Source organism: Acipenser ruthenus, chromosome 10 (assembly GCF_902713425.1).
Source record: "Acipenser ruthenus chromosome 10, fAciRut3.2 maternal haplotype, whole genome shotgun sequence".
In the NCBI taxonomy this organism is placed as follows: domain Eukaryota; kingdom Metazoa; phylum Chordata; class Actinopteri; order Acipenseriformes; family Acipenseridae; genus Acipenser; species Acipenser ruthenus.
In genome coordinates this window covers 51,801,275-51,814,502 of record NC_081198.1, presented here as the reverse complement: position 1 = coordinate 51,814,502, position 13,228 = coordinate 51,801,275, and the positions used below count along the sequence as shown (strand labels likewise).

The 13,228-nt window shown below is 37.4% G+C and overlaps 1 protein-coding gene across 1 annotated transcript in view; it reads right to left on the bottom strand.

Annotated features, from left to right (window-relative positions):
- LOC117405125 (parathyroid hormone 2 receptor-like) overlaps positions 1 to 6,858 on the bottom strand; it is a 34,627-nt gene extending 27,769 nt beyond the window's left edge. The window contains exons 1-2 of the mRNA XM_034007938.3: positions 6,333 to 6,858; positions 1,166 to 1,265 (exon numbers count right to left, since the gene is read on the bottom strand). Of these exons, the coding sequence (XP_033863829.1) occupies positions 1,166 to 1,265; positions 6,333 to 6,431 (199 nt within the window). The 5' untranslated portion in view covers positions 6,432 to 6,858. The remainder of the gene's footprint in view (positions 1 to 1,165; positions 1,266 to 6,332) is intronic.
- Positions 6,859 to 13,228: the final 6,370 nt, after the last annotated feature.

Here is a 13,228-nt window from a genome sequence, read left to right as displayed (position 1 = left end):
AAATTTCCTAAAATAAGCAAAGAGAAAAGTATGTTTTCTGCAAAGAACTTGTCAAATTCTACAGCAAAGACTTTAATGAGAAAGAGTGTTGACGAGTAGTAATGAAGAAGAAAAAGTAAGTCACAGTTAGTTAAATTAATTATTTATTAAATCACTTTACTAAAATCTGAAAAAAAGAACAAACATGTTTGCCATATTTTATGGAAATCAAAGAAGAAAAAAACACATACATTAAAGCAAAGAGAGTTCACTTTTTAAAACAACTCTTACAGCACTGACTATAGGATGCCATTTTAAAAAATATACAAAAAACATAACAATTATTTTAAAAGAAATTAAATACAGTTATGACCAAAACATAAGACTGTATTTAATCACATACCACAAAACAAACGGGAAAGTAACAATATAAAAAAAAAAATCACAAAGATGTTATCTCTTCCCAAGTAATCGCATAATACCTAATAAAGTTTGCCACCCCTTTCCTTTTCGAGCATTCATGTTTCTACACCATGTGCAAAAAACGTGTGTATTTCCATATATAATTAGAATGACATCTTTCAGGACCTGCAACATAGGGATGGGTGCAAGCAAGGTCTTAATAGTTTTTCTCTGACCTTTCACATAAGAGTAACAGAACAACGCTTCGCTTTGAACTTAATAATAATAATAATAATAATAATAATAATAATAATAATAATAATAATAATAATAATCTTACCTTGTTTCGTTCTTCAGAAGCTAAGACGGTGAGTTATTGGAAATACTGGTCTTGCATTTTGCATTTGTGCCGTTATCTTTTGTCGTTATATTCTGTGCTAATTTAGATTTGTTTCTGGAGCTCACCAATGGCCTTATGATCTAAAGCTCGCACTGAAACCCCGCCACACTTCTCACTATACAAATAGTGTTTGTGAGCTCTAGTGACATCTACAGTAATAGCAGGGAGCAAATGTTTGAGTTTTCATTTTTGTGCAAAAAATTAAACATTTTCCGTGTTCATGGAATCGTGGAATCCTGGAGGGACTAATCAGCGTACTGAGCCAAAAGCTTTGTCTGCTAATATTACAGTGCTTATACAGTAGGGTTCAAAGTCACTGATGTGTCCTTGAGAAAGCTGGAGGCATGACTGACCTGGAGGATTCGGACTGCTTCTTAACCTTACCTTCAGAATCCTGTGCAGAAATGTTCAGGTCACACCGCAGCTTGGCATCAATGAGTCGGTAAATTTGTTCCTCTGTAGTGATGCCAGCATCAGAATCAACCTGGTGGCCAAAGCAAACCCCAACAGGGTTCAATCATTATGACTTCACAACTGCCACAATGACATCACAACCTCCACCATGACTTCACAATAGCACCGCCCACACAACTCTATTGGAGGGCTTCTTCTGATGGGTTTTCTGGTTGGGTTACAAGCATTCTAAATGACTTCATGTTTTAAAATGTTCGTGTTCCTAATGGAATTCGCAATGTGTCTTCAATTCCAATGACAATAAACATCTGTGTTGTGCTGCAGTATTATTATGCTACACATTTTTTTATCCTGTAAAACTCCTGTCACAAAATCAATTAAGTGAATAGTTCTGTGTCAGATTAAATAGGAAGCCAGAATCTCATAATTGATTTCATTAAGCGAGGCATGTTTTTCTTTTGTTTGAATTGAATTTGTATTCAATGAATTGCAGTCTGTTTGCTGTCATAGTAATTGGACATGAACAGTGAGGGGCTGTCATAACTATCCACAGGTCATACTGCAGAGCAAACAGTACAGGCTTCTCTGCAATGGTATGGCAATCCTTCTCAGCAGTGAGATGTTTACAAGGAAAGATGCAATACAGTATACAGGTATATAGCCCCTTACTTGGTACTTTGTGACATACACTATACAGAGCGTTTTACTCCTAATACATGCTTTGTGCAGTTGTCAATCCAAAGGTGATTGAAAGCAGGGTTTCAATTGGTTTCTTAACTTTGCAAAATGATCACTGGTCCCTCTTGTATTGTTCTGAAGATCTTTTCATTCTTTGATTCATTTTTAAATAAATGCAGATTTGTTAATACTAAAACACTGAAGATTTAAAGACTGAACTGCTTCTTCCTGGTACCTAACTACTTCCCATCGTACAACATTCAAGACAGGAAGTCATTAGGAACCAGGAAGCACAATGTTAAAAGTTGCTAATCTCTAGGTTGGTTCTTGAAAGAATGACCCCACTGATTGTAAAGCCTTGGGGATCACTCCTCTAAGGTGGTGTTTCCCAGATGAGGGTTGATGTTACTAATCTTACAATACTGCATCCTTTAGAAGCCCCTTGCAGGCTCCTGAGTGGCGCATCCAGTAAAGGCGCTCCGCGCGGAGTGCAGGATGTGCCCTATAGCCTGGAGATCGCAGGTTTGAATCCAGGCTATGTCACAGCCAACCGTGACCGGGAGTTCCTAGGGGGCGGCGCACAATTGGCTGAGCGCTGCCCGGGTTGGGAGGGTTTAGGTCGACAGGGGAATCCACGGCTCACCGCGCATCAGCGACCCCTGTGGCCGATAGGGCGCCTGTGGTTCTGCAGTGGAGCCGCCAGATCTGTGTTGTCCTCCGGCACTATAGGTCTGGTGGCATTGCTGTGGATCTGCAGTGCGAAAAATGACGGCTTGGCAGGAGCACGTTTCGGAGGATGCGTGTTCCAGCATCCGTTTCCCGAGTTGGCGGTGGGGTTGCGAGCGGTGAGCCGAGGATACAGATAATAATTGGGCATGCTAAATTGGGGAGAAAAACCAGGGTAAAAAATTGGCGACGACTAAATTTAAAATAAATAAAAAAATAAAAAAATAAAATAAAATAAAAAATTTGAAGCCCCTTGCAAATCGTAGTGTCTCCTACGAGCAACTACAAAATATTTCACTTTCAAAATTAACTAATTATTTAAGTATAAAGTTACATTCAATAAATGGATTAATAAATATTTTTAATTATTCAAGCTAAATAAAATGCTGAAAGCTATCATTATAATTCAGCATAAAGCCATACTTGGTATCCCTATTACAGTATTTCTCAACCGCTAACTCCCTTTTTTGGAAACTATGGTCAAAGATATCTAACACATGACATGAGTTTTCAATTTCTGAATTTTAGAAAACGTCTAATCCCTTTCTACTCTTTGTACATGAATAGCATATCCATAGCACTGTTTTGCACAACTCTTAACACAAATGTCAGCAGGGATTGCACACTAGTGCTCCCACAGCTGGGATTGCATACTAGTGCTTCCACAGCAAGGATTGCACACAAATGCTTCCACGGACATTACCAGGGTCACACTAGTGGTTCCATAGTAGGGATTGGGAAAAGACTCCTATTGCATAGCAGTTTGACCAATAGTTGGTTTTACTATGGGCTTTATTAAGCAAAGTGTATACACAATATTGTAATCTCAGGTGTGTCTCAGAAAGATCATAGTAATACATACAATGGCTTAAATGGCTATTCATATAAATCTTATTCCAAAGATAGCACTTTGGATTAAGTCCCTGGTAAAATCTTAAGATTTACTGGTAAATGTCAGAAATAAACATGACAATGCTTTACTTTGGACATGTGCCGGTAAATCTCAAGAATAACCAAGTGCCTTTGGCTAATGACCGAATGTCTCGCTTTCGCGCGTTGTAAGGCTTCAGGACTCCTGTGCAACCCCAAGTGCCACAAGAGTCTACCATGCTGCAGTAAGTAAATATATCTATTTGTGCCTGTATTTGTCATGTTTTGTGTCATAACCAAAGTGTGATTATCTGTTGAAAAAATAAAGGTCCTAAATGATTTAATTTGCATTTAACAGAATGTTATTTATCATCACTACATATTTCAAGTACAACATCCTTCAATGCCATTGTGAATGGTTTTATACTCAAATTTACCATAATGTTTGTTGTTCTACATAAGTTTGTCACAATACTGTTCAGTGCCATGTTGAACGAGTTTAAATTGCTTACCGTAAGCTCATTCATGATTATTTTGTTAATGGAAAATGTGTATGCAGAAAGAAATATATTCTTTGACATTAATGATTATTTTATTAATTGACAATTTATATGCAGGAATAAATACATTTTTCGATGATATACCTGCATTTACTAATAAGCTTCGGTAAATCAAGATTAACCAATAAATTTTTCGAAAAGCGATCCAGTTCTTCATAATTTCAGACATTTACCACCTTATTTGGTCAATGTTAACATTTACCGGTAAAAGATAAGATTGCCCAGATTCAGACTTTTACCATAACATATAGGCCTATTTAATAATAAACCAAACAACAACTACAAATATATCTTTAAAAAAACTGTGTATCCATTTTTCTTAACATGAAACATTTGATTAATTAATAAACCATGCCATGCTACACTTTCATTGGAGGGTCTATGGATGTGCAGAGGGGTAAGATCTATTAAATGAGTCAGAGACACAGCAGACTCCCCATGCCATCCTACACTTTCATTGGAGGGTCTATGGATGTGCAGAGGGGTAAGATCTATTAAATGAGTCAGAGACACAGCAGACTCCCCATGCCATCCTACACTTTCATTGGAGGGTCTATGGATGTGCAGAGGGGTAAGATCTATTAAATGAGTCAGAGACACAGCAGAGGGAACCTCTCTCTTTCTTAGCTACCCCGACCACTCAGTGTTGTTTTTTTCCCCAGTATGATTTTACAGTTAGGTTCTAAAATTGATTGAAAGCGACGGTTTTCAGGAAGAGACACATCTCTCTCTTCTCTCTCTCTCTCTCTCTCTCTCTATCTCTCTCTCTCTCTCTCTCTCTCAACGCTCTGAAGTGAAAGAGAATTTAAATTTTCATGATTGCGGAGTCCTGGAGACAATGCTAACTGCCAAGAAATGAAAATAATTGTATGCATCCATTAATGTAGAAAAAACAATATGCTGCTAATATGTGCCTAGGGTGCTGTATATTACTATGGACTCTGCTATGATTAGATGTTGGTCATGAATGAAAATCTCAATTTTCCAAAACACAAAATTATAAATATTAAGCATTATTAGCAAAATAAGGGTTCAGTGTCAAAATACTGATATATGTAAACACTTTAAATACCTACTGCAAAACAATATCAGACGTGTTCACATTATATAACACATTTGTTTAGCTTTTTTTCTTATATACTGTAGCATCCATATTTGTAAATACCTTAAAACAACATTGACCAGTAAAAACTAAATCCATATATTTTACGTTTAATGGGAGCCTTATATATATATATATATATATATATATATATATATATATATATATATATATATATATATATATATATATATATATATATATATATGCCTTATATATTGTCGACTAGCACCTTGTAATGCTTTATTGGGTACAGGCTAATTGAGTTACCGTTTACCCACCTGTGTGTGTGGCGAGTTTGCCTGCGTGTATGGAGGAGTGTTTTTAACCACTCGCTACATTGTTGTCAGAAGAGGAGGCGAGGCAGGTACCCCGGCACGTACTTGGAAGCTGGCAGGGGACAGTGTAGAAATGCAAAACTACACTCGCCTAAATAATTGGCATATAGGCAAAACTAGACTGGCCCAGCATCGATGTTGAAGCTTTGGACAAAACTAGGCTCGCCCAAAGTAATGGCATGGGCGAACCAGATTCGCCCAGCATCGATTTTGAAGCTTTAGGCGAAACTAGACTGACCTGGGCTAACCCCAAAATCTAGTGAAAACTGTTTCAAAAACGGATTTCGCCCAGTAGTCTTTTTCAAATTTCTGGGCTAATCTAGATCTGCCAGATTGTACTCGTGCGAGTGCCGAAAAATAAATGGTAACTTCGGCATTCGCCCAGAAGCCCTTGGTGAAACTAGATTGGCCCGGGCAAAACTAGGCTCGCCAGACCACCGGGTTTCACCCTTAACATATGTAAAATACACATACTGAATTAGAGAAATCTAGAGATTAAAGGTGCTTCACTTCAATACACTGCTGCTTAACTCGTTTAAAAGTAATTACACCTTAAAACAACTGAAATAGCCTGAACAAGAATCCATTAGAAATGTACCGAGTACACCACGGCTTGGGATTTTAATGCAGTATTAATAAAAAGACTCCTGTGTTACTTAACTGACACAACAGGCTACAGGTGCATTGCAAGTCACACATCACAGGCACTGTCTAAGGTTGGGAAAGGCGTCTCATAGAACGGTACAGTCAACATCTTGAAATGTTAGAAAAAGTTAGAGCGCGTCAGTCAGTTTGAGACCTGAATCCTTACGGTAACAAATAATAGATTTAAATTTAAACATAGATTTAAAAATTAGTTTTACCTGTGCTTCCACCAAAGCCCAGCACCAGACTAGTATCAAGAAATTCCACATGAAAAACCTTGTCATTCTTTCGGGAGTCGAAACCCGGCAGAAAAGCATAGAAACAGTTATTGCACTAAAAACATCTCTGCAAAAAGAGGGTCGATGAAGTTCTATGTCTTCTCCAGCGTGTGTGGTTTTCCTAAAGCAACCATACAGAACAAACAAACAAAACAAAAAATTGAGTGTCTTTAATTCTGCTGCGATAGCCCGATTATAATTTGAAGTTCTGTACTGTCTACTTTAAAATCCCGTTTGCAAGTACAGTATTTTGTGGATCCCGTGCGTGTAGAGAAGCGACACCAGTGTCCGTCACAGTAGCAGTGATTAAGAATTTGATAACACAACTATCAGTTAAGGACATGACGTAGGTACTGCTGGTAATTGCTTGCAGCGTTCTTCCAAAAGCGCAGAGATTTCAGAACCCCCAGCTGCAGATGTTAGCTATTGGAATCAAGTTGTCTAATGCCATCATAGAAGCAGCGAAGTGGTTTGTACTCTAGGTTTCCAGAGGTTGATATATGGTGCCTCCAATGAGGGGTCTGAAAGGGGGGTGAATGGGAGACATTTAGTTTTGGGAGCGAGATCATATTTAGCATTAGTGAGTCACGCCGCAGGAGTTTTAGAACAGCGCCATCTACATTACTGAGGCGGGAGTGAGAGACGCACGTGCTGTGGTGACCTGCATTGACCAAACCCCTGTGTGCCTGAACATCCAGCAAAAAAAGGAAACAAAGGCTTCGATAAAACACAGAGTACTGCATTGAGCGCAGCATTGCTTTAACTTCACACTGATCAAACATTTAAAAAGATCTGTCTCAAAGCTGGTAATCAGTATAAGTTTCAGGGTAGACTATTATTACTAATCATTTTCTTCACTCTCATTTATTCAAAGTGCAATCATTGCCCTGCAAAAGGTTTGGGTCATCTTCACATTTCTATACCGACAAACACACAATAAAAGCATTTAACGTTAAGTTCCATCTGTAAGTACTGGTTGCGAAATACAGGTACTGTACAGCGTGTTGTAAACTGTGCCCAGTCGCTCTGTCAAACCATGATCTGTCCTAGGTGCTGAAACTGCAGTGACTGCTGCCTGCAATCGCGCTACCGGGTTACAGCTAGCGCGCCTCTCCTCGACAGCTGAGTCTCACGGTGCTATTAATGGATTAAAGCGGGACGGCGGGACAGCACCTTGCATTCATCAAGAAGCATGAGGGGGCAGAGTGCAGAAGCGGTGCCTCTGGAGGCGGAACGCGTTTTGTTTCTGTCCCATCATTTTCAATCACAATCAGTACAGTTGCACTTGAATTGATTCCCAGATAAACCGAATTCACTGGTAGCAGCAATCCGCGCTGTGGGATTAGCTGCATCCAACTACTGTAACTTGTTTTGGGTGTGTAGAGTGTTGAGTATTTGTTTTGAAACATGTATATACATTTGTAGTGCTGGATTGTAAATTATAATTATTTACTGATAAACCAATTAAGTCCGACGCATACATAAATGACGTACCTGTGCTGGCACTGCGGTCACAAAGTGAACAAGCTAAACTAAACGGAACAAGCCTCCTTCATGTTGCATACTTTTTAATACTATATATGCTGGATTTTATTACCATACTGTATGGCAGATTTCATCAGACTATAACTTATTTAAATAAAAAATAACAAAACCTTGATTGACTGCAAGATTGTTTATTTTAAAATCATTGCAGTCATTTGTATTGTATATCGGTCCCTTGATTTTTAATTTTATTATTATTATTATTATTATTATTATTATTATTATTATTATTATTATTATTATTATTATTATTTCGAACTCATCTACTACATCAGTTTTATAAATGGAAGAGATGTTACAGAGATTGGAGTTTAGGAGTGCACATTCTTAGTTTAATGTTGTGTATTAATCATTAAATCAATCATTTAACCCATGAAAATCTAGCAGGTCAAGCAATCACAAGCTAGAGCAGTTTAATAACACATGTGCCGAGTTTACTTATTTGCCTATTTATACATTTACTAATAAGTGGCCACTGTAAATAACAAGGATATATGTTGTATAAAGCAACAGGCCACCTTGCAGCAGCACGTTCTCATGCCTTTTCAGTCTAAAAGATAGCTTGACTTTAGATGGAGTTTACCAATATTCGCACTTGTTAAAATGATTGACAATGCTGACCAGATTAAGAAAAGCGATAACCGTAGATAAATAAACGCTTCTATTATTTTGGAAACTAAATGAAGTACAAGACAAAGGTAAAGGTATGTTGTGTTATACAATACATTTATTTTGGTGCATATAAAAACGTGGTGATACCTGATGAACCAGAGACATTTTGTAAATAAGAGACTTTCTGTGCCAGGCCTCATGTCATTAAAGCTGTAAACCTCAGCATTGAATTACCAGTAAAAATGATAAAAGCATCATGGATTGTGAATTTCACTCTTTTTCCAACTCTCCAAAGCTTTTAGCATGGGAGTAAGTGTAGTTTGAAGAGGCATCAGGTTGCATTTCTTCTTCTGATGCTAGAGATCAATGGCCCTGCCTCTGCAGTAATCTGTGTAGTATCGTGATAAGGGAAAGTGCAATACAGAGTACATAGAATTTTATATTCCAATACAGAATAAACCAGCTTGGAGCAACCTTGGATGAATCAACCCAGAGTGACAGATCTAACAAACAGTTTTACTAATGTTCAGTAAATCATAAGATAGTGTACTTCCTAGGGCTGTTCCGATTAACAGATTAATCAGACCGATTATCAACTAAAGAGTTGATTGCAGATTTATTTTTTTTAATTTAAATCGTGCAGAATTTTTTTTTAATATAAAATAAAATCAACCAATCGAAGATCTGCATTTTCTCTGCGGCAGTCCAATCATAAGTCAGCGGAGGCAGGACATAAACAGTTGAAGGTATTCTCTGCCTTGGCTGAAGGTCTTGAGTAAGTTTAACCAATGGGAGAGTCAAAGATCTGCCCCTTGTTATGCAGGTGTCCAATCATGAGTGAGCAGAGGTGGGACATAAACCGTTGAAGGTATTGTCCATTTTAGTTGAAGGTCTTGGGAGTTTAACCAATAGGAAAGTCAAAGATTTGCCCTAATTTTGCAGCTGTCCAATCATTAGTGAGCAGAGGTGGGACATAAATAATACTGTATAAGAATAGCTGAATTTCACACAATATTGATTATTATTATTATTATTATTATTATTTATTTCTTAGCAGACGCTAAGGCGATTATTATTATAGAGACCGTTATTGAGAATTATATTGAGAACTTTGAAGTAATATTTGGAATTACTTTTAACAAATAAAAAAAAAATGTAATCAGACAACGGAGACATTGTAGTCAATTTGCTTACGAATCAATTTTCAAGAACTTTCTCAGAAAAAAATGGAGATTGTTAAAAAAGGGAGGTATATACCAAAAATACCCAAACTGACACAGGAAGGGAAGGGATATACTCGCCACTTCCAACATTCAAATTATTAAAGGAATCTGTGGCTTACTGGTAGCTGTCAATTAAAAAAAGAATACTGCTGGAACAGTCTTTTGTTCCGTACAGAAGAGGCGATATAGAACAGCACTGTCTACAGCAGTCTAGGATGTCTAATGAAGTCAGCACAATAGCATGAGTGTTCCCAAAGTCATTTGTGAGCCAGCCGCAATAACACTCAAAACTTTTGGACCCCCAAAGCACTGACACCCTCCCATCTTCTCTGTGCTCTAACTAATGGGTAACATTTTACATAAAGTGTCTCAAATTACTGCATATTTACATAGTAGTTACTTAATGAATACATGTGTACTTACTCATAATTACAATGTTATTATGCAGTAACAATGCACGATATAACCCTAACCCTAAACTTATTCTGATACAATAGTGTACTTACAGATGTCGTGGAAAAATATGATTAAGTACATTGTAACTATGCCTAATAACATTGTAATTATGTGTAAGTACACATGTATTTACTAAGCAACTACTATGTAAATACCCAGTAATTTGAGACACAAATTATTGTTCAGTCACTGGATATGATAATCCCCAAATCAAAGTGGAATCTCTACATGAAACACTGCCTCATAGTTTCAGATTTTACCCACTCAGAAGTTACTCGAAGTAGGTCCTGTATTGCCTAATCTCACTCGGTGCCAGTCCTGTATTGCCTAATCTCACTCGATCAAACTCACTCGCTTGCTTCTTCTCCGAAAGACTGAAGTGTTTTAAAATAAACATAATTTAGTTTTTATCTTATTTTCTGGACAGCATAACTCCAAACTCCATTTTGTGAATTATGACAGTTATCTTTTCTTTTGTTCTTTTATCTTCTCCTTAACGGGATTATGATCAGGGTAGGCTATTCAATCCCTCGTAAAATGTATGCATTGCCAGAAGGAAACATCTCAAAATAAATTGGATGTCAGTGTCCTGTCAACAGATTTAACTTAAACTTGTCAGGTGAAAATTAGTTTAGTGGGTTCAGTTGCTTGTGTCATGGATACAGATGATTGAGCCTTGGAAATAAATCACACTGCATCAGATCAGTGGTAGAAACAGATACTATTAGGAGAAAACAAAAATAGTTGAAGACAAGTGATATTTATAGATAAATAAAATATAAATATGTGTTTAATTGGCCTGGGAGATGCTGGTAACAGAAAACAATAAGGAATATATTTTGAAGCAAGTACAAAAGCAAATTGTAAGGGTATAAAACCAGCAGCAAGAAGAAACATTTGAATTATTGCTCTTAATTCCATGCTTTCATGTTGTACACTATTAAAACACACACTGAAGGAACCCAGTCAGGCAAAAATAACAAAGCTGAGGCACTTCCAAAACGTTAAGGGAAAGAAACACTCAACAATGAACTCAGAATTTGGTACTACAATTCCCCTTTGAATTGCAAAGCACATATCAATCTCACCGCTGCCACCAATCAACAACAACACAGTGCTTAAATGCTGTAAGGTATAGGATGGTAGTTTTTTTTTCAGTTTTACGCATTTGCCAAATAAAATAAATAAACTATATCAATACAGTATGTATTTAGTCGTCAGGTTGCAGTCTATTTTAATGACAGAATTGGATTCTAGTTAAGAGAAGACATGGCAGGGTATTCCTGGCTGAGGATGGGTCTGATAAAATACTGTTGATTTGTGTCTATGTGCTGAAAGTGCTTTTGCTAATAGAATGACATGACGGTATTACTGGTTCTGAACATTTCGAGAACCAGAGAATCAATTAACAACAAAGAATTTGGCAGTGGAATTGCTCTAAACTGCCCACAACATCCCCAGCTTTATTAGAAGATAGAAGAAAAGAGCTAGAAGAAAACCAAAAATGTCCTTTGACAAGCCTTGGTTCCACTGTAAAATAAATGAGCAAATTCCCAGGTGAAATGACCCATGAAATACAAGGCAGTCAGAAAGCATGGCTTCCAAACAGAGTTTTATTTAACCCAGTCCAGCACCAGATAGCAGGTTTTGAAAGGAAAATGTTTACTAGAAAGTGTTTTTCTTTTTTTTTTTTAGTACTGCACATTTGACACCTATATAATAAATGGTAATGCATGGTGGACATTTTATGGAATTACTGTATTTTAGGTAGCACTTTACATTGTGTCTCTAATTCCTGTGTATTTACATCAGTTACTTGGTAAATACATGGGTACTTGCACAATTACAATGTTTTTATGCATAGTTACTAACCCAAACCCTAACTCTAGACCTTTTTCTGATATAATTGTGTACTTACATATATCGTGCAAAAAGATTTACACATGAAGTATGTAACTATGCATAATGACATTGTAAATGTGTGTAAGTACATGTGGAGTACTATGTAACTGCGATGTAAATACACAGTCATTAGAGACACGTAAATGTAAAGTATTACTCTTTATTGTTCACAGTTACTTTAATTGGAAGTGTCGCTATTGGTCATTTCTGCATCACTTACCTAGGAACTCCTAGAGAAGCTGGAATTTCAGGCAGCTGTCATAATGCGCTTGTCTTTTCAAAACAGCTCAAAGAGTTTTTCCGGGTTATACAGTATGAAAAGAATAAATACAACTCATAGCAACGACACTCAGAACTACCATGATTGCAAATATCATACAAAATAAATAAAAATACACAAAAAAACATACACAGACACATTTCATTTGAAACTAGTCAGTCGTTAATCCTTTTCACCCAATTAGAAATGAATAATTGCATTGCTTATGCCTCTAAATGTATTTTTATGTAAAAGGTGCTGCAGTATACACAGTAAAAGCCGGTTGGTGCCGTTGTAACACTTGTAACCTTTTTTAATTCTTCTTTAGTGCTTCACAATCATCAGCAACAAGTGCTCCAGTCTTCTGTGTTCCAGTCTCTGTCAGTTCTCTCTTATTGGAGCGTGCTTGTGTTCCAGTCTCTGTCAGTTCTCTCTTATTGGAGCGTGCCTGTGTTCCAGTCTCTGTCAGTTCTCTCTTATTGGAGCCCGTGCTTGTGTTCCAGTCTCTGTCAGTTCTCTCTTATTGGAGCCCGTGCTTGTGTTCCAGTCTCTGTCAGTTCTCTCTTATTGGAGCCCGTGCTTGTGTTCCAGTCTCTGTCAGTTCTCTCTTATTGGAGCCTGTGCTTGTGTTCCAGTCTCTGTCAGTTCTCTCTTATTGGAGCCCGTGCTTGTGTTCCAGTCTCTGCCAGTTCTCTCTTATTGGAGCCCGTGCTTGTGTTCCAGTCTCTGTCAGTTCTCTCTTATTGGAGCGTGCTTGTGTTCCAGTCTCTGTCAGTTCTCTCTTATTGGAGCGTGCTTGTGTTCCAATCTCTGTCAGTTCTCTCTTATTGGAGCCCGTG